The sequence below is a fragment of the Macaca thibetana genome, chromosome 20, assembly GCF_024542745.1.
Source record: "Macaca thibetana thibetana isolate TM-01 chromosome 20, ASM2454274v1, whole genome shotgun sequence".
NCBI lineage: Eukaryota > Metazoa > Chordata > Mammalia > Primates > Cercopithecidae > Macaca > Macaca thibetana.
Window position 1 is genome coordinate 43931727 of NC_065597.1, and position 20176 is coordinate 43951902.

The 20176-nt window shown below is 48.9% G+C and overlaps 1 protein-coding gene across 3 annotated transcripts in view; it reads left to right on the forward strand.

Moving 5' to 3' along the window:
* The window catches only part of ABCC12 (ATP binding cassette subfamily C member 12), a 71902-nt gene that overhangs the window by 20731 nt on the left and 30995 nt on the right, over window positions 1–20176 (forward strand). For all 3 annotated transcript variants that reach the window (XR_007721912.1, XM_050773185.1, XM_050773186.1), the window contains exons 8-14: window positions 1123–1271; window positions 4061–4168; window positions 6220–6498; window positions 10660–10731; window positions 13115–13239; window positions 17312–17384; window positions 19028–19231. Coding sequence is in view for 2 of the 3 variants with exons in the window: in XM_050773185.1 (XP_050629142.1) it covers window positions 1123–1271; window positions 4061–4168; window positions 6220–6498; window positions 10660–10731; window positions 13115–13239; window positions 17312–17384; window positions 19028–19231 (1010 nt within the window). In the remaining variant the exon portion in view is untranslated. The remainder of the gene's footprint in view (window positions 1–1122; window positions 1272–4060; window positions 4169–6219; window positions 6499–10659; window positions 10732–13114; window positions 13240–17311; window positions 17385–19027; window positions 19232–20176) is intronic.

Genomic DNA, 20176 nt, shown 5'->3' on the forward strand with positions numbered 1-20176 from the left:
CAGGGGAAAGGAGGGCCTTTATTTGCTGTGTGCCAAGCAAGGAGAATCAGGCAGTTCATGGTTAAGACCTGACCTCCCCAGTGGCTTGCAAGCAAGGGTTTTTAAAGGCAGGGGTCAACTTCAGGAAAGCAAAGTTACAGGCAAAATCGTAACTCATACATGGAGATTATATGTTGGTTTGGCCTGAAAGGGTGGGATATCTTAAAGCAGGCAGCTTGTAAGTCATGGGTAGATTCAAAGATTTTCTGATTTGCACCTGGTTAAGGAAGGGAAGCTTTGTCTGAAGATTTGGAGTTAGCAGAAAAGAGTGTTGGATCTGGCCGGTGGGCATGACCTCCTCCAGGCCCCTCAGGAAGAAATTTAGAACAAAAACTGCAGTCAGAGTTCTGTCCTCAGCTCCCCCTTCTCTGAGGTCTGTGTGCCAGTGGATCAATTGGATGGGGGTCCGGGTTTTCTGAAATACAACTCAGGGACATATGTTAAGATATAATCCTTAGTTTCCATAGGGAGCCAAACATTCCTGTGACTCTAACTTCCTTGGCTGTTGTTTCAGGCTATTGTTACCTTCTTGCTTATCAAGTTGCTCATTTACTTCTCAGGGTTAGCTGGGTGCCTAGAATTTCCCTTGAAGGAACTCGAGATTTTCCTTTGTTTCTATACTTGCAGTTGGTGGGGAACAGGCTCCTAGGAGAGGTCCCTGCTGCATTTCATGGTAGCACCAGCCTCCCCTGCACTGAGAAGGGGCTGCCCCTTTGATTCTCCTCTCCATTCCGCTGCACTGTAGAGCCCCGCTCTGGTCTTCCCTCCCCTCTGGCCCTACTCCCTTCATTGATGACACTTGCCTGGCCCTTGTAGGCATCTGAGCTTATGAGTCGTGACACACAGAGTGTCAGGGCTGGAAGGGACTTTGGACACCATCCAGTTATGGCAGCTGACAGGTACCGAGCTGCGAGTACCTGCTGGGTTTATGCCCAGGGCTTTCTGTGGTTCCTTTCATTTAAACTTCACAACAGGACTCATGAGGACTCATCTGGAAGAGGATCAAGTAGGGCTAATACATTTCATAATGCTAGCATTCAACATGCAATATGAGACCACCTTGGACTGTGTTCTATTTTGCAGATATAAGAAGGAGGGAAAGAAAATTACTGGAAAAAGCTGGATTTGTCCAAAGTGGAAACTCTGCCCTGGCCCCCATTGTGTCCACCATAGCCATCGTGCTGACATTCTCCTGCCACATCCTCCTGAGACGCAAACTCACTGCACCCGTGGTAAGAGCTGGCTTCAGATTGGGCCTTTTTTGCACCCTGACCCCGGGAAGTCCCAGATGGGAAGCCCTGCCTACCGTTGCTCAATACTGGCATTGGGAGCATCCAATCACAGCAGGCCACAGGATGCAACTTCAACTCCAACTTTTTTTTTTTTTTTTTCCTGAGACAGGTTCTTACTCTGTGGCCCAGGCTGGAGTGCAGTGGCATGATGTCGACTCACTGCAATCTCTGCCCCCTGGGTTCAAGCAATTCTCCTGCCACAGCCTCCTGAGTAGCTGGGATTACAGGTGCCTGCCACCACCACACCTGGCTAATTTTTGTATTTTTAGTAGAGACGGAGTTTCACCATGTTGACCAGGCTGATCTTGAACTCCCAACCTCGGGTTGCCCACCTGCCTTGGCCTCCTAAAATGCTGGGATTACAGCGTGAGTCACAGCGCCGGGCCAACTCCAACTTTTAGAAACAAGTGCTTTGGCTGACAAGGGGCCCAGGAGAGCCTGGCAGCGATTCTTATCATGTCCATGGCTGGGCAGGGGTCATAGTTAATGTGGGAATACAATTTTAAGTGTGGGGAAAAAGATGGAAACCAAACAAGCAGTTGGCTGTTTTATTTATTTACACTACAAGAAGGAGAGTTTGAGAAAATTTTCTTGGAGGGAGGAGGTGTAGGTATTGGGAGAGGCAGTGGTGTTGGGGTCAGAGTCTGGGCTTAGGAGCCCGGTCGGCCTCGTTTAAATCCAGACTCTGCTACTTAGTAGCTATGACTTATAGTAAATCATTGAGCCTCTCTGGTCTCTGTTTTGTTATCTGTAAATGGGACGATAATAACCACAATCAGTGCTGTTGTGAGGACTGAATCAGTTATTTCGTGTAAAGCATGTAGAACCATCTCAGGCTCTTAGGTCCTATATAAGTGTTAGCTATTCTTCTTAACCTTGATTCTCATCTGGGCCAGGCAAATGAGGATTGAAAGCCTTAGAGGGAGAGCTGGGATGAATGTGAGATGTTCAAGTTCTTTACAAGGGGCCTGGACATCCAAAGATAAAGAAATGCTGAGCTACAGGGAAACTGATTCCTGGCTTAAATAAAGAAAAAACTAGCTAAGTATTAAACTAAGTAGTTGGAGGAAAGTCAACAAAGACAAGAAAAAAATGAGAGAGAGAGAGAGAAGGAAATAAGTAAGTTCGTAGAGGAAGAATTGCACCTAAAATCAGGGACCTCACGGGGGAGGAAAGAGGTGACGTTTGCAAAGCCAGAATGTGCTTGCTGAGCCATCCTTTGTGGGACCCATGACTGCCCTGTGTTTAATCCCATTATTGCCCTGTGTTTCTTGGTGAGTTGCTTTTATTTTCTCTGGTTCTTCAGCAGGCAATCACTCATGCACAGTTTACTTTGACACACTTTCGGGCCTTCAACCCAGCTGTGAGCCCAAAGCCAGATTGAATGGCAAGGATACACCAGGGCTGCTCAATTATTGTGACTTTCTCTGATCCCAGACCAAAAGGAATACTATTTTTTTTTCTCCAGGAGCATATCAAGCAAATCAAATTGAGTGCACGTAGTTCATATTTTCTAACATGATAGTTTAGAGGGAATCTATACCAAAACCAAATTTGCAAAGCTCTGGGTCTTTTGGATTCAGAACTGATTGCAGTCACTTCCTCTGCTAAGGTCATGTCAGGAGTCCGTCACCTCCAGGGTATTCAGTCACATCAGGCCACTCATGTGCTCTGTCAGCCAGGCCTGGGCTTCCTGAGCCAAGGTGGAGCTTTGGGACCTGGAAGAACTGAATTCCCTTTGAGGATGTATTTAGGACCAGATGTGATAGAAGCATCTTTCATTATCCTCTTAATGAAGGGACTAGGATTAGTTGAAGCCTGGGGCCCTGTCCGTGGGGCCCATTTAACAGCAGGCAGGATCACTCAGGATTAGATGAAGAAAGTTGTATTATCAATTTCTTAAATGGGTAGCTAGGGAGAGGCTGCTAATTACAATTCGGACAGATGAGAAGATGAAATTGGAGAGATGAAATCATGCACCCCTGGGGCACCAACCAAAGGGAGAAGGCTTGTTTTCATTGAGGCTATAGAATATCAACCACCCACTATGCAGGGCACAGCAAGGAAGGCCGCGTGAACAGAGGTGATTTTTTTGTGGGGGAGGATGGGGGGAACCAGAGTTGACCAAAGGCTCTCAAATCTGGCCTCGTGTGGTGCATGGGGAGGCAGGGCATGGAGGCCAGGTCCTGGGAACAGGAGAGTGAGGTCACCCTCCAGCTTCCCCCAGGTGCAAGCAGGTCTCTCTGGGGAGCTTCCAGCCCCAACCCTGAGGCTGTGGTGTGGTGTGGTGTGTAGCGTGAAGATAATGCTCTAGCTCCAAAGGGTCAGATGCCTCTGAAGAACTGAGAGCAGGGGGTGCTTTAGGACAGTCTGCATGGGCTTTGAGTGAATAGTCTAGATTCAAATGAGGATGCAGTGTGGATGGAGATTGCCAAATGTATTCTGTTAGTGGCCTGCCTCAGACCTCTTCCCTTCTGAATCAACAGAGACAAGGGGATATACTTGCCATCGTTTTGGTGAAAATCCCAAAGCAAAATAGATTAAGATGCTGCTATCCCCAACTGGCCAACCCATGGTTTCTGAGCCACGAAGTGAAAAGATTGTTCCTCTGTGCATTCCAACGATGCCGCCATTTCTCATCTGAGCAAGTTTAATCCCCATGTGTATAACACTTTAGAGCCAAGGTGACTTCTCCTTCTAAACCCTCATACTTCTCTTTTGTTCTTCAGGCATTTAGTGTGATTGCCATGTTTAATGTAATGAAGTTTTCCATTGCAATCTTGCCCTTCTCCATCAAAGCAATGGCTGAAGCGAATGTCTCTCTAAGGAGAATGAAGGTATAACTAACCCTGGGTGAGTAGGGAAGAGAGATCTCATTTTGGGGTGGGAAAATGCTCAGATATGTGGAGTCTATACCAACCTGCTGGAGAGCTGGGTCGCTTGTTGAGTTGACACTGGGAGGAGGGCATCCATTCAGAGTTAGATGAATAAATGTGTATGAAGGACAGAGCAGGCAGAGTTTTATAGGTTGTCTGTAGGAATGATGAGATAGAGTCTCTGTACGTGAAGAAGATGTTCCTGACCCTATTTTCCTTAAACAATCTATCCATCCTAAGTGTTCCACAAGTGAGGTTGGTTTTGTACTGAGTCATCCCCACTTTACCTAGTTTGTCCTTTGATGGGCATGGTGATGGACGTGATGAAGAGGATGTTGGGATCCCTACATTTATGCACTCATTTAGTCCCTTTATTCCTTCATTTATTCACTCATCAAAGATTTACTTTGTGCCTCCTATGTATAAGACATGGGAAATGCAAATATAAGGAATAGAGAGGCTTTGTCGTCAAAAGCCTCTGTTCCAATGTGGGACCAGGCACTCTAAAAATCTCTATACATGATAAGGATATAAGCGACATTTGAGAAGGGCAAATAAAGTGGTTTGAAAGTTCAACTGAGGAGAGGAAAGGGAAGAAGGGCATTTTTATCAACACAGAAGCTTGTTCAAACGTCTATGAATTGATTGAATGATCTTACTCACCCAAGTCGGAAATCCGGAAGTCATTGTAAGCATCCTGGTTCATGCACTCCTCTTTTCCCTTACCATACACATCCAACCAGTCAAGAACCCTGTTAAGTCAACCCCTGATTATGGTATTCTCTCCATTTTAAGGGGCGCCATTGTAAGATTGGATTGGAAGGTACACTGTTGAGTTATTACTCTTTGAACAAAACATAAGAACACCATCACATTAATTGAATGTATTATGATATCAGAAAAAAAATAAAGGTGCTTCTTAGACTAGATAAAGGGTGGCATTTCTTGACTCCTCAACCTTCACTCTGTCCCTACTGCCACTGCCTTCAATCGAGGCCTCCCTCATCTCTCATCTGATTAGTGCAGTGATTTATGACCTAACCCTTCTTTTTCTAACATTCTTCTCAAGTCCATATAGTTCTCAACCCAAAGAGAGCTGTTAAAATACTGGTCTGATTACCAATACTCATTCGCACCTGCTCAAAATCCTTGAACCCTTGTCCCCTCCAGGCTGTCCATCTGTGCGTTCTCAGTTTTGTGTCCCCCTCCCTTCCCAATTTGAACTCTGTGCCTCAGTAATCCTGAATTGCTTGTTTCATGCCGCCACCCCAACAAAACCATGCCTTTGCATGCTCCTTGCCTTTGCCCATGCTGGGCCCTCAGGTAGAATGCTGTCATCCTCTTTCCCTTTCTCATCTCTGCCTATACAACACCTGTACAGACCCAGCTCAAGCACCAAGTGCGTGGACCTCGAGAATGAGAAGCCAAGTGTCCCTTCTCTGGCAGTCGCAGTGCTTTGTCCTCATCACATTTTACAGAAACAATCCGTGCATGCTCTCATCTCCCTCCAGACTGTAATCTCTTCAAGGACAGGAACTGTGCCTTATTTATATTTGCATTTCTGCTTTTACCCCAAAGTCTGGCACATGGTTAGGGCTTAGCAAATGCTTTGTCGAACTGGACTGAGTGGCCTAGGAAGAGGACACAGCAGAGATTGAGCATATGACCTTGGTTTCATAAGCATTTAGTGCCAAGCAGTGAAGTCCACTGCCCAAAGACTGGTAAGACTGACTGTCTTGGGCACAAGGGTGAAATGTGGTTGGGATCAGTATTCTCCAATGTGGGTGACCCACATAGGCCTTGTGGTTAAAGAGGCAACTGTCCCAGATAGCATGAGCTAGTGGACTATTTCTGCTGCAGCTTCTCCTGGGGGAATAATTTCAGAACCTCTTTCCTGGATGTGCTGGGTTAGAATGGCCAAAACTGTGATTCGGGGTCATTAGGAGATATATTGGGATGATTCTTGCAAATGGATGACATCTGCTCAGTTAATTTTGTCTCTTTAATCTTAGAAAATTCTCATAGATAAAAGCCCCCCATCTTACATCACCCAACCAGAAGACCCAGATACTGTCTTGCTTTTAGCAAATGCCACCTTGACATGGGAGCATGAAGCCAGCAGGAAAAGTGACCCAAAGAAAGTGCAGAACCAGAAAAGGCATTTATTCAAGAAACAGAGGTCAGAGGCATACAGTGAGTGGAGTCCACCAGCCAAGGGAGCCACTGGCCCAGAGGAGCAAAGTGGCAGCCTCAAATCGGTTCTGCACAGCATAAGCTTTGTGGTGAGAAAGGTAGGTGTGTGTTGCACAGGTGTGGCCTACAGCCCTCCTCCTTGCATTGCATAGCTACAGCCTTCTCCAGGTCTGATACAGTTCAGTTAGAGCTGAAGGTGGTGATGGGATGTCTCTAACCAGAGTCCCTGTATTTTTCCCCCAATTTTAAAACTATGTACATGAACATTGGAGGCCCTGTCTCCAAGTGTGGAGAAGACGGTGGTTATATTCATTCTGATCTGTAGTACTTGCCTTAGAGTCAGTTGCAATTTTGAATGAACAGTCCACTCCAGGTGGCTAGGCTTGAACTGACTAGCTTTCATAAATCCTTTTAGATTTGTTCTCTTTTTGTGTGTGTGAGACAGGGTCTTACTGTTTTGCCCAGGCTGGAGTGCAGTGGTGAAATCAAAGCTCAGTGCAGCCTCAAACTCCTGGGCTCAAGCGATCCTCCTGCCTCAGCCTCCCAAGTAGCTGGGACTACAAGCATGCATCACCACGCCTGGATAATTTAAAATTTTTTTTTATTTACCAGGAGAAAGAGGGATAATTTTTAAATTAATTTTTTTTTTTTGATAGAGATGGAGTTTTGCTATATTTCCCAGGCCGGGCTCGAACTCCTGGCCTCAAGTGATTCTCTGTCTTGGCCTCCTGGGTCAAGTGCTGGGATTACAGGCATGAACCACTGCTCCTGCCCTAGATATGTTCTTAATTTCACATTGGAATATTACGATAGATGATAATGACTGATAATTTTGAACACTACTGTTTACCAGGTACATAATAAACTCAACCACCCCAATAACTAGGCATCATAACTGCCCCCACTTGATGGTTGAGGAGCCTAAGGAACAAGAGGGTTAAATAGCTTGCCCAAGGTCACATAGCTAGCAAGTGGCAGGGGAGGGTTTCATATCCAGGGCACCTGGCCTCAGAGTCTGGGCTCTTAACCACCAGGAAATACTCCTCTTGTAAAAAGCAAACTGAGATAACAAGCAACCCAGCTAAGGGCTAAGCCAGCCAAGCCAGCCAGAGTCTGTTTGTTGTTCTCTCCCCTCAAGATTGGGGGATGGAGATTTCAGGCAACGCTGTGGATTTAGGGAATGTTTGGCCTCCTCCTGCATCTCCTGCATGCATCTCTTTCTTGCTCTGGGAACTCAGCAGCACACTCCCAGGGTGACAGTGTTGATTTTGCTGCAGAGGCCTCAACATTAATCTTGTGCCTAGTATTTTAATCTCTCATCCTGTTGACTCACTCTTTCCCTGTGCCAGAGGTTCTCATTTATTATGCAATGTCAACCTCAATAGCTGGTGTGAGAATGGTACCTCTTGTAGCTAACAAGGCTATCTGCCACGGATTCATCGGAAACGATATTTGGTTGGCTGAGTGCAACTGAGCTCAGATTTCAGCGAAGTCCCACTGAGTGCCACCTATTTGCCTTCTCGCCACTCTCCCCGTGGAGCACCTGACTTCCCCCACCCTGCCTTCCCATTTGCCTCTAAGAGGCCTCCGTGAACTTTCCGTGTTCTAAGGACGCTGCTTTCTGGCCACGCAATGGCTTTGCTAATGTGCTATTCCATATGTCAGTGACTCTGGAATTCCTGCCTCAAGATGCGGTCAGTGTTTTGTGGAATAAATTGAAGATACATTGGGGGCAATGCAGTATTGCCTCTGGAGCCTGGGGGACCGCAGTTCCAGGCACAGCCACTTCTTAGCTGCTTGACTTTGGACATCTTGCTGAAGCTCCCTGAGCCTCCGTTTCTTTACCTGCACCATGCATTTCATAGAAGTACCCATTTCACAAGGTGGCAGGGGGAACTCAGATACCACAGAAAAATGCTAAGCCCATAGTAAGTCTCAGCTGATGTTAAGTATGATTGTTGCCTTTTTCTTTAACAATTATGCCCAGCTTAAGTGCTGCCTTCAACTGTTCTACATTGAGGACATCCAAGTTTTTCCAAGTTTAGCTCCTCCTCAATTCCATCAGACCGGATCCTCCATGGGGTCAGGGTTTTTTGTTCACAGTTATGTGCTTATCCCCAAGCCCAGCCCCTGGCTTGAAGGTGGCCAGCAATGTTTGTTGGGAGAATCATCAGAGGATACAGGCCTCATGGATTTTCTGCTAAAGACAAGGATGAATCTAGAAGGCTTCTTATTTGGCCCCAAGAAGTGGACAGGACTCAGAGGGCAACCAAATACCTGGTGAGGCTGCATCACATCTGCGGTCTCTTTAATGCCCCAGTTCCTTGAAGTCCTTTTAGGAAAACTAAATAGATCCAGCTTCATTTCATGACGCAGGAATTCCAGAGTCATCAGCATATGGAATAGCACATTAGCAAAGCCACTGCGTGGCCAGGAAGTCCTTAGAACACGGGAAGTTCATGGAGGCCTCTTGGAGGCAAATGGGAAGGCAGGGTGGGGGAAGTCAGGTGCTTCATGGGGAGAGTGGCGAGAAGGCAAAGTAGGTGGCACTCAGTGGGACTTAACTGAAATCTGAGCTCAATTGCACTCAGCCAACCAGATTTATATCCATGTGGGCTCTGCAAGGGCAGGGAGGCATCTGTGTGGATCACTATTTTATCCCAAGGTGCCTGGGATTCAACAAAGACCTTGTGTAAGGAGTTATTGATGACAGGCAGCAACTCTCATGTGCTGAGAGTGGCAGACAGGGGATGTGCCTTTCTGGTCTAGCTTGGGGTGGGAAAAAAGCCATATTTGGCCCCATGTTGGGCATGTTTGCCCTAAGGGGATTGCAGGGAGCAGGCCTACATGAGAATGTTCTCGGATGCTGCAAGTGCAGTATTGCAATATCTGCTTGAACACAAGAGTGGGCATGCTTCCACATCAGTCTCCACGTGGGCTGTTTGCCTGCAGTGATTCTCCCCAGATACCCTATGGCACCCTTCCTTACCTCCTTCAGGTCTTACCCAACTGTCACCTGTGGCAGATGCTGTCCCTGCCCATGTGCCCTGGACCTCTAAGTGTTTCCTGGCCATCTTCCAACTGCCTTATCCACATCTGTGCCCAAGGGCTCTGCACACCTCTATAAAGACCTTCACAGAGTAGAGAGCAGCCCTCAAACAATGACTGCTGGGGCATCAATACCCCATCTCCTCTGCCATTGGGTGGGACAAAGCTATAGTCAGTTCCCCAGAGTTTCCTCCAGTTTCCCTGCAGGGTTGAGTTCCGTTTGCCTTCTGTGTAGGATATTCTGTTAGGGAGCTGACCCTATAGGCTGCCCTTGATGGGCCACCTTCCCTTTCCTGTATCACTTCTCCTCTTCCCTACTGGAATTTCCTGCACCTTCCAAATGACAGTGTGACTTTCATTCAAATCCTTGATTCAAGATGTGTTTCTGGGAAAACTCAAGCTAAAACATCTACCTTTCCAGTAAGGCTTTCCTTGTATCCCCGAGCCTCCAGCCCACTCCCTGTCTCTTTCCTGCTTTATTTTTCTCCATGGCAAGCAAATATGTGCCTGCCCCACATTTAATTTGTCTTGCTTCCTGTCCATCTCCCCCTGACTACAAGGTAAGTTTCATGAGGGCAGACGCAGGCCATTGCCTGTTGTGTTCATTGCTGTTCTTGCTGGTGGTTGGAACAGTGCTTGGCACATAGCAGGCTCTAATAATGATTTGTTGGTTGAATTAATAAATCTAGAGCTATAGAATGTTAGAATAGTGTAACTTCTCAGTAGTTCCAGATTGAGTTGTTATGGTGGAGGATTCCATTAAAAAAAGATTTTTGAAAAGCCCCTAGATCTTCATACTTCAAAAGGTACCCTGGTCCCCCCTGGGTTGTACAGCCTTTTGCATCCCATTAGATTTGCTTTTCTGGAGTCTGAGCACAGAGTAGCCTTCATGTTCAAGGCCTGTGGCTCCCAGACCAGCACAAGGCTGTTTCACACCAGTGATCTTACATGATTTCTAGAAGCCCTCTGGGTGCTTGGTTATGCCACAAAAGGGAAAGCAGTTAATTAAGACTTACATTCCTGCATCCTCCTCCCAGGCTGTGTATATGCGGGGCTGGGGTGGTGTGGCTGCAGCTGCCATGCCCCAAGCCAGCAGTGACCCATTGTTCTCCGCCTGGCCTGACCAGCATAGTTTGAGAGCAGCACCTTTGGGCCAGACCCTCTAAGAAGTGGGAGAGAGTGACTGTGTCCTATCTCTGTTTCTCTGGCAGGGGAAGATCTTGGGAATATGTGGGAATGTGGGAAGTGGAAAGAGCTCCCTCCTTGCAGCTCTCCTAGGACAGGTAAGCTGTGTGATGAGTGCTGTGAGGATGGAACATTAACATGACAATGAAGTGGCTCCCTTCTGGTCAGGTGTGGTGCCATGAGAACAGTGGACCTAGCAGATGGCCTCGGTTGCACTGGACACTGTGCATGTGGTTCACGATCATTTCTGGGAGGTTAGTGCGCTCAGCAGCTCCAGGCCCCTGGGCCAGATGAGGCTGAGTTTTTCACAAACTCTTAAGTTTGCCATTGAGGAGGTCTATTGAATGGTGATTGCCTCTTTGCCTAAAGCTCCATCTTGGTCAAAGGAAAGTCGGGTCCTTAAACCCATGGTTTTCTCCATGACTTGGGCTGCCCTGATTTAGAAATGCCAGCGAGGCAGCTTGGTGTGGAAGGACTTTGGAGTCAGGAGCTCACAGTGACTATAGATGTATTTTATGCCTGAACTAAAGCAGCTCGTGCCCCCAGCTTCTCTGCAAACCTTGGGGTAGGAAGAGGGAGGGGACTTGGGTCCTTGTCCCTTCTCTGCTCCTTCTAGTTGGGTGACCCCAGGGAAAATGGCCAAGCCATTTGTAGTTTTTACAAACCTCTATGTCACCATGGTTTCCACGTCGCGTGCCACATGAATAAGCTTTGTGGGAAAAAAAATGCTAAGTCCTCTTTCTCCCCACTCTGCTGTTGCTAAAGGGAAGTTTGTGAAGCTGGGATTGCCTCTTTCAGGAAGAGGTCAGAGTACTTCTGAAGAAGTGGAGATTCCAGAATAGGGTGGTGGTGGGATGTGTCTTATGAGTTTTAATATGAGTGACTTCTTTTGGCCTCAGTTGACTCATCTGTAGAAAGAATGACAACTCCTTCCCTGCCTGCAGGCGGAGGTGGGGGCTGAATCAGATGAGTTCCTGAGGTCACCCACGCTCTTAGAGTGTGTGCCTCCATGATGAGTCAGCGGGAGCCATAGAGGTGACTCAGATCAATTCCCCACATAATCATGTGAATACTCTTAATAGCATCCTACTGCATAAGAGATGACCCAACTTCTGCTCGGATAGCTCCAGTGATGGGAAACTCAACATGTCACAGCCAGTTCCCTTTTTGGAGAATTTTGATGTATACTGGAGTGAAATTTGCCTCCTTTTAATTTTTATCCTTCGGAAATTTTGAGATAACATTGCATCTATCTCCCACGCAACAGTGGTGGGATCAGGCCCCTTGCTGTGGTCACTGGGGAGGCAGGGGGGCACTCTGGATAGCCTGGCTTTTTTCTGCCACATGCTCACTGCTTAGCTTTGGGCAGGTAACTTAACCTCTCTGAGCCTCATAAAACCTCTTGGTTTCCTTGTCTGTAAAATGGGGCTAAGGAGAGTTGTGGTGAGGATCGAATGAGATTATGTAAGCAATAGTTGACTATAGGATAATTTGCAAGGCCAGTCATGGTGATAAACATTGAACATACTCTTAACTCAGTGCACGGAATATACCCTACACATTAAAAATACTATGATTATTATTGTTATCATCATGGTCTCTTCTCCAAATTGAATTCTTTGTCCATTGCACAACTCCTGAGGTGAAATGGCATCACATCCTTTGGCTGCCTTGGTGACTCTCCTCCTCTGCCCCTGGACCCACTGCCACTGCCCCGTGAGCATCAGCCCTGAGCACTGCGGCCTGCCCCACATGTCCCTTCTGTTGATAGCTTTGAACATTGCATCCCCACTGTCTACCGTTGTGTATTGGTTGCCCCCATGAGGGGTCATCTTAAATGAGCGTATGTACTCAGGGTCACAAACTGGAGACCGTGCATAGTTTTAATTGGATTGCCGCATGCTTTAAAAGTCCAAAGATTTCATGGAAAACTGGATCTTTGACTCCTCTTGACAAATTAGAAAATCCTGCCCCATCAGGCCTGCATCCTTTCATGGCACCAACGATGCAACTGAGTCAAGGCTGCTTCCCGAAGATGGGGTGTGCGAAGGCTAGCACCCACAGCCATGCAGGCGGTGCCCTGCTCCCAGGGCCTGGCTGAGCAGGGTTGGGTCCAGCCAGTGCACCTGGAGGAAGGGGAGCCTCTTGTGAAGAGTCTGTTGAGAGAACACCCTGTTGTAGTTGGGGCCAGGTGCCATGTGCACTGGGAGCAGCCCTGGAGTCCAAGCTCTCCCATTTGCAGCAGAGCTTACCACTGACTCTTTTCAAACATTCCCTGCCTGGCCCTGTGCAGGTGTCTGACTCTGAGATTCTCCATCTACATGGTTGGGCTTTCCGGTGCATGGACAAGACATCCTGTCGATGCTTTTGCACCTTTGTAACCAATACTTGTGGAATAGGTGGGTGGCAGGGTGCAACGGGCACTCGAGGAAACGTCCTCAAGGCTTGGCTCCTGAAGCTTCTCTGGTTTTGTTGTTCCAGATGCAGTTGCAGAAAGGGGTGGTGGCGGTCAATGGAACTTTGGCCTACGTTTCACAGCAGGCGTGGATCTTTCACGGAAATGTGAGAGAAAACATACTCTTTGGAGAAAAGTATGATCACCAAAGGTAATATTAACTTTTAAAGCAGGAGGCACATTTGTGTTTGGTACACACTCTCCTACAGATGCTGATGCTGTTGCTAATGACTGCTAAGTGGATTCTGAGTTTAATGAATTCCCATTAAACATTCATCAGATCCACACAGGCACTGGTTTTCCTCTTCCTGAGCCAAGCGTTAAGGAGAGGCAACTTCTGCAGACCTGTGACTGCACACTGGGAAGAGGATAGAATCGGTACTTCATTCCCAGGGCAGAGGAACATGTGTTCCGAGGTTCTCTGCAACAGGGCATATGTAGTCTGACTAGAGAAAAATGAATCCAGCAATTTTACTTTAGGCTGAGTACCCAAAACTGCTTGAAATCATGAGCAAGTATGTAGTGAGTCAGCCCTGACATTATTAATTGACATCAGAGCTATCAGGATATATTATCGCTGTCAGTGTCCTCAGAATGATCTAACTACACAAAAACAAAGCTCAACTTATAATTACTCGATTTACTTTGAGCCATCAACTTTTTAATATTATTTTATTTTTTAAATGGACATAATTACATCTATCTATGGGGTACACTTTTGTGTTTTGATATATGATGCTGGGGGAGGGGGAGTGAGGGGAAAGGAGAGATGTTGACCAAAGGGTACAAAGTTTCAATTAGACAGAAGAAATAGTCATTAGTGATCTATTGCACAGAATAGTGACAATGATAAATTTTAACATATTGCATGTTTCAAAAGTACTAAAAGAGTATATTGTAAATGTTTTCAACAGGAAAATTATGAGTATGTATTTGTAATAACTGTAGTATGTAATGAACAGACAGCAATTTGGGGAGAAATATTTTCTCTAAGAACATTTCATAACTCATTAATACCGTGATCACCTTGGACATTTCTATAGTTATTCTCTCCCTACTTCTGAAATGTTCGATTTCTTCTAAATTTTAATTTTAGATTCAGGGAGTGCAGCTTTGTTACAGGAGTATATTGTGTGATGCTGAGGTTTGGGTTTCTACTGATCCTGTTCACTCTCTAGTGGACATAGTACCCAATAGGAAGCTGTTCATCCCTGTGCCCTCTCACCCTCCCTCCTTTTGGAATCCCCCCACCTCTTGTTGCCATCTTTATGTCTGTGCATACCCGAGGTTTAGCTCCCACTTATAAATGAGAACATGTGATATTTGGTTTTCTGTTTCTGTGTGAATTTACTTAAGATAATGAAGTCCAGCTGCCTCATGTTGCTACGTGATTTTGTTCTTTTTTATGGCCGCATAGTATTCCATGGTGTGTGTATACCACATTTTCTTTATCCAATTCACCATTGATTGGACCATCATCTTCAAGCTCTGGAAAGTAATGGGTTCCTATGGTTCTTTGCTTAGCTTGGTGTATTGCCATGTACATTCTCTCATTTGAGTCCCATAACCACCCATTTAGGGAGATCATGGCATTATATCCCCATTTTACAGATAAAGAAAAAGGCCCAGAGAGGCGAGTTGACCCTCCCAAGGTATTAAATGCTATTAAATGTCAGAGTTGAGTCTTGGACTTAGACCTTGAGCTCCAGATCAACATCATTTGTCTGGAGCTGGAGCTGCCTGACAGCTGGGTCACTCAGAAACCTTCCCAGGCATCACAATGCTGAATTAAGAGAATTAGAGTTGGTTTTAGGAATCTGGCTGTCAGCTCTCCAGTGGTAGTTTGGCCTTTCTCATCTTACCAACTCTGTCCCTGCTGGCTGGCATGGCCAGCATATATATTCTCATCAAGAGGCTTGTCAATTCATCTCCTCTTCCCTGGCCATGCCGTCCTGTGGCCAGGAGGCTCAGGTGTGGCAGGAAGGTGATCAGTGCAGGAGTCAGTGATCAGTGCAGCCAAATTACTCTGCTCAGCATCTCTTGGCCTGTGCCACCCACCTGGAACACCTTCTCTGTCTGTGGAAGCGGACTGGACAGAGGGTTGCCTTATTCATCAAAATGACGTTCAGAGGACAAATATGTGCCAAATGCCTTCAGCATGCAGGGCACATGGGGACAGAGATGGCTCAGGTGTATCTTTGCCCTTAAGATGCTTAAGCCTGGAAGGGGCTATAAGAAATGCACAGAAATGACAGTGCATCAGGGAGGAATGAGCCAGGTGGCGGGAGACTGTGCTCGGATTGTTCCAAGGCAGCAGAGATCATGAGAGGATGGTGGATCAGGGAAGAGAAGATGGCACTTGAATTGGGCTTTGAAAGATGGATCTAGCATCCTTCATACGTGGCATATTTAGCAGAGATTTTGCTCCTAGGGCAGAAACTGTGGCTCTCAGGGCCATAGGAAGCAGGAGGGTGGGAGGCAATTGAAGGTGGGAGGTGTTGAGGGGAGGAAGATGTGCTGCGCTGTCTGAGTCTTGTAGTCGCAGATTGGCAAATGTAGTAATAGCAATTATGGCCCCCACTGATGGAGAATTTGCCATGTAGCAGACACTGTGCTAATGGCTTCACATGTTTTTCTGCTCCATTCTCACAACAACCCAATGAGAGTTTGTTGTTTGCACAGTTTTATAGAGCAGAGAGGGAGGATCAGGGAGGTACAGTCACTTGTCCAAGGTCGCCCAGCTGGAGTCAAACCCATTCTCTGATTCCAAGGCCCCTCATCATAACTGCTGTGTACGCCAACCCTAAAGTTTGTGTGTGGGCACGATGCTCGGGCCGTGCCCAGGTTCTATTTTGGGGCCTGTGTGCAACCGGAAGGGCAGCTGCTCACGCCTATCTGCTCTCTTTCTTGCCTCTTTATTGGGAAGGTTTGTCTTTCGATGTCTGAGTTGTGAGACCTGCCCATTGTCACTCACTGAAGGAAAGAGGGTCCTGATGATGATAATGCCAATGATATCAATCAGTCAATCTGTCATCCACCAACCAATCAGCCGTTGTGGAGGCAGGCAACCCGCCGAGCAGGACAGAAACCTAAAGGCCCAGTGGTGCTGCTCAGCAGCTGCTGGGAGGGGGCACACACCTGAGCCAGGCACTACAGGCATCCCGAGCAGGAGTTGGGTCCCCAAGGCGCTGTGCAGGGGCTCTGGAATGCCTGGGGAAGGTTCTGCTTATGGTGGGGCTGTCTGAGTGAGGTTGAGTTGCAGAGAAAACCGAGGAAGGAGGGTGTGGGCATCTGTCGTAGCATGGGGACGACATCCTAGTGACCACTGATGGTCTTAGGTTCCTCGGTGCCAGAAGTCCCCAAAGGCCTCCCCTGGGGCAGAGCGGGGTCATGCCCCTGGGGACCACTGTGGGGCCAACCCCACAGCTTTGCTGCTTTTTGCAGGACAGGGTGCTAGTCCTGGCGGCTTGGCTGCTGCAGAGCTGGCTAGGGCCTCAGCTGTCAAACTCCCCAAAGCCTGGGCTGCAGGGCTAGGCAGAGGGTGACGCTGAGGGGGCACAATGGAGAGGCCAAGAGGCCCAAAGAGCAGGAGTCCCACTCTCTCTCCCATTCCACCCCCTCACCTCAGGTGCCATTCCCTTCGGTTCAGTGTCCTGAGTTGTCGCAGGGGAGAAAACTGTTTTCTCCAACCGAGTAGCAGTGAGGGGTGGATGGAGTAGCTTTGTGAAGGGGCTGGGCAAATGTCAAGGTCGTCATCTGTGATCACCCAGCCGCCTGCTGTTAGCCTCCTTCACACACACCCTCTCTTCCACCCACGGTCCTGCTTCAGCCCTGCGCCCCCCAGGACGCGGTCCCCAGTGACTGCAGCCCCCATGGGTGACCCCCTCCTCTGACTCCCACAAGCGTCCAGCAGGTGGCGCCGTCAGTGTTCCCTGCAGTGCTTTCCTGTTCACTGTTGTCTTCTTCCCTGTCTAGCAAGAACCCTGCCAGGGGAGGAGCCATTCCTGAATCAACTCTGCATCAGGTCAGGGGAGGGGCCAGTGGTCAATGGGACGCCACCCTTGGGTCATTGAAGGCAGAGCGACTGGTCAGGGAGCCTTGGACGTAGCACTCGCCACCCCTGGCCTTGTCCCAGCGACACCAGCAGTGCCTGTGGAAACAGCCCAGGGCAGCGGTGCTTGTGGTCTTTCTCACCCAGCTACTTCTGAGCTTTGCACCAACAGGTATCAGCACACAGTCCGCGTCTGTGGCCTGCAGAAGGACCTGAGCAACCTCCCCTATGGAGACCTGACTGAGGTGAGCAGGGCTGGGAGCGCAAGCCCACTGTTGCTGCACACAGTACATTTGCTCAGGTCCAAAGGGCTGAGGCCAGCAAGCCCCGGTTCCACATCCAGATGCCCCAAGAACGTGTGGGCAAAGCTCAGGTTCCACCCGTTCTGAATTCTCCCTCTGGATCTATACTTGCTGGATGTCACAGTGGACGTGACACCAAGCTTACTGGTGTTTGGCGCAGTGTAGTCACTTCTTGGGGCTACTCCCAATCTGCCTGTCATCTCAGGAAGGGTTTCTGGTGAAAACTGCTTCCTCATCCCGAGGGCCGGCTCTGTCCTCCAAACCAGGGCCCCTTCTTGTCTCACTGGCTCTGCCCAGGGCAGGAGTATGGGGGTCACCTCTAAACATTGCCCCCTGGGGTGCTTGTCCAAAGTGCTAGCTCCATCCTGGGCTGAGCCTGCCACCCCAAGAGACCCAGGGAGTCACCTTGCCATCTCGGGTCCACAACCTTCTTATGCCCTCTGCACAATCTTCCTCACCTTGCCCAGGAGCCCCAGAGGAGACCAGAAGGCTAAGGCTTTCTGAGGAAAGGCCAGTTTGGGGTGTCTTTCTCTATTGGTGCCCTCAGTCTGCCTCCCCAAGGGAATGGCCGTGAAGCCTTCCTGGCCTGCATCTGAGACCTCCCACACTGCAGCCCTGGTTCACCCTTCCAGGCCGTGCTCCTACCTGCCTGCCAAAGTGTCCACTCACCTCCTAGCCTCTAAGTCTCTGCTCCTGTGGCATCACTACCCTTTGAGTTTCAACCCCAGATCTACCTCCTTAAGGAAGGCTTTCCCAAGTCCCACCACCTGAATAATTTGCTCCAAAGAACTCTGTTGATGCTTCTCAGCAGGCACTTGTGAAATTCTGCTTGCTGCTGCTATTATGTACATAACTAACCTGCCCACCGTGGAGCTCCCCAGGGAGAGGGGACTTCTCTTGTCCAGCTTGTGTGTCCCACCCCGTGCCTAGCTCAATGCCTGGCTGAACACGTGGGGTTCACTTTGGGTTCCATTGGATAGAATCACCTACAGTAAGCAATCATCCTTTCCGTAAATATTTGCTGAGCACCTATTCTGTGCCCAGCGTGGTGCCAGGCCTTAGGGTAGTGATGATGAACTAGGAAGTCAAGGCTTATCTCTCCACAGTGCGTAGAGTTGCCTAGGGATGGGATAGTTGCTCTCCAAGTAAATAAAATAGGGAACTCCCTTTTCCATCTGCACCCAACCACGTTTCCCTCTGGTTCACTGCTGCATTCTCCCCAGCTCTCTGCTCACCCAATTCCCTTTGGTGGTAATAATGACGTAGCCCCTCCCCGTGGGATCTGCATTGGGCTGGGGTCTTGTGAGATGAGCACCCCTCACTCCTCATGGGAAAGAGCTTTGTCCTAGTTGCCGCTGCCCACCAGGCTTCACCAGGCTTCCTGGAGAGGTAGACAAGTGGAGCACTTCCACTCACCACAGAGTCTCGTGTGACTGGGGGCCCCGTAAGGGGAGGAGGAACTTGGACGAGGTGAGGATCAGTGTGTACATCTTTTCCCTGAGTCCCGAAAAGCTTCAGGAAGCTTCCATTGCCCAAGAACTTCAGGGTGGCCTGACAATAGGCAGTAGCATTGTCGCTGTCCACAGATTGGGGAGCGGGGCCTCAACCTCTCCGGGGGGCAGAGGCAGAGGATCAGCCTGGCCCGCGCCGTCTACTCTGACCGTCAACTCTACCTGCTGGACGACCCCCTGTCGGCCGTGGACGCCCATGTGGGGAAGCATGTCTTTGAGGAGTGCATTAAGAAGACGCTCAGGGGGAAGACAGTCGTCCTGGTGACCCACCAGCTACAGGTGACGGGACATGCAGGATCCAGGAGGTCACGGGATGGGTGTGGCTGGTGTCTGAGGCTCACAGAGCCTCCTATTCTGCCTATATCTGCCTGTCTTCAGCTGGGAATGTGGGGAGGGAGCCAGGGATGCAAGAGACACTCATGATTCCCCAGCCTTCCTGGGTCCCAGGAGGTCCACCTGTTCCACTGTGCATGGCCTCAGTGGGGTCAAGACCTTTCCTGCCCCAGAGGGTAGATTCTCTAGAGGCAATTGAGTCCTGCCTGTGGGTGGACTGGGGCACCCTTCCCCCAGTTCTGGGAGCCTGGTAAAAGGATGATTGCTTCCCCCAGTTCTGGGAGCCAGGGAAAGCAATGACGGCCCCACCCTTAATCCAGCAATTCTGGGCAAGCCTGAGGCCAGGGACACCTTGACTGGGGGTGTCAGGGGGTGGCAGACCTCTTAGATGAGGGGCCCAGATGCCCCAGGCATCACACCCCAGGGGAAAGAGGCTGGAAGCCAGGACTTTGGGACTAAGGCTGAGGCTTTGGGGAAGCTCTCTCTGCTCAGGGCCACTGTCGCAGGCTAAGGAGCATGAATCTCACTGAAGAAAGTGACTGGGCTTGACCTGAGTGAATTTGAGAATTTGGCAGGGTGGGAATAGTCCTCGCTGCATTGGTCCCACATAAGGGGTCCTGAATGCCTGGTGGGAATCCAAGAACCTCCTCCTCCCAGGCCAGGTTTCCCTGCTTCCAGACCATCTCCCTCTCTCCTCTTTGAAGGGAATCCCCAGAGATGTGCGAGAGAAGGGGGGCACTGCATGTGTGTGCACATGTGTGTTCATGCGTGCACGTGTGTGTCTCCTTGCCTGATGAGAGATTCCTCGGGATTGACTTATGTTGAAAGGCTTATTGGGGCAGGAGAGCAAGAGTCCCATCTTCTTTACTCTCCTGCTACCTGCAGAGAACA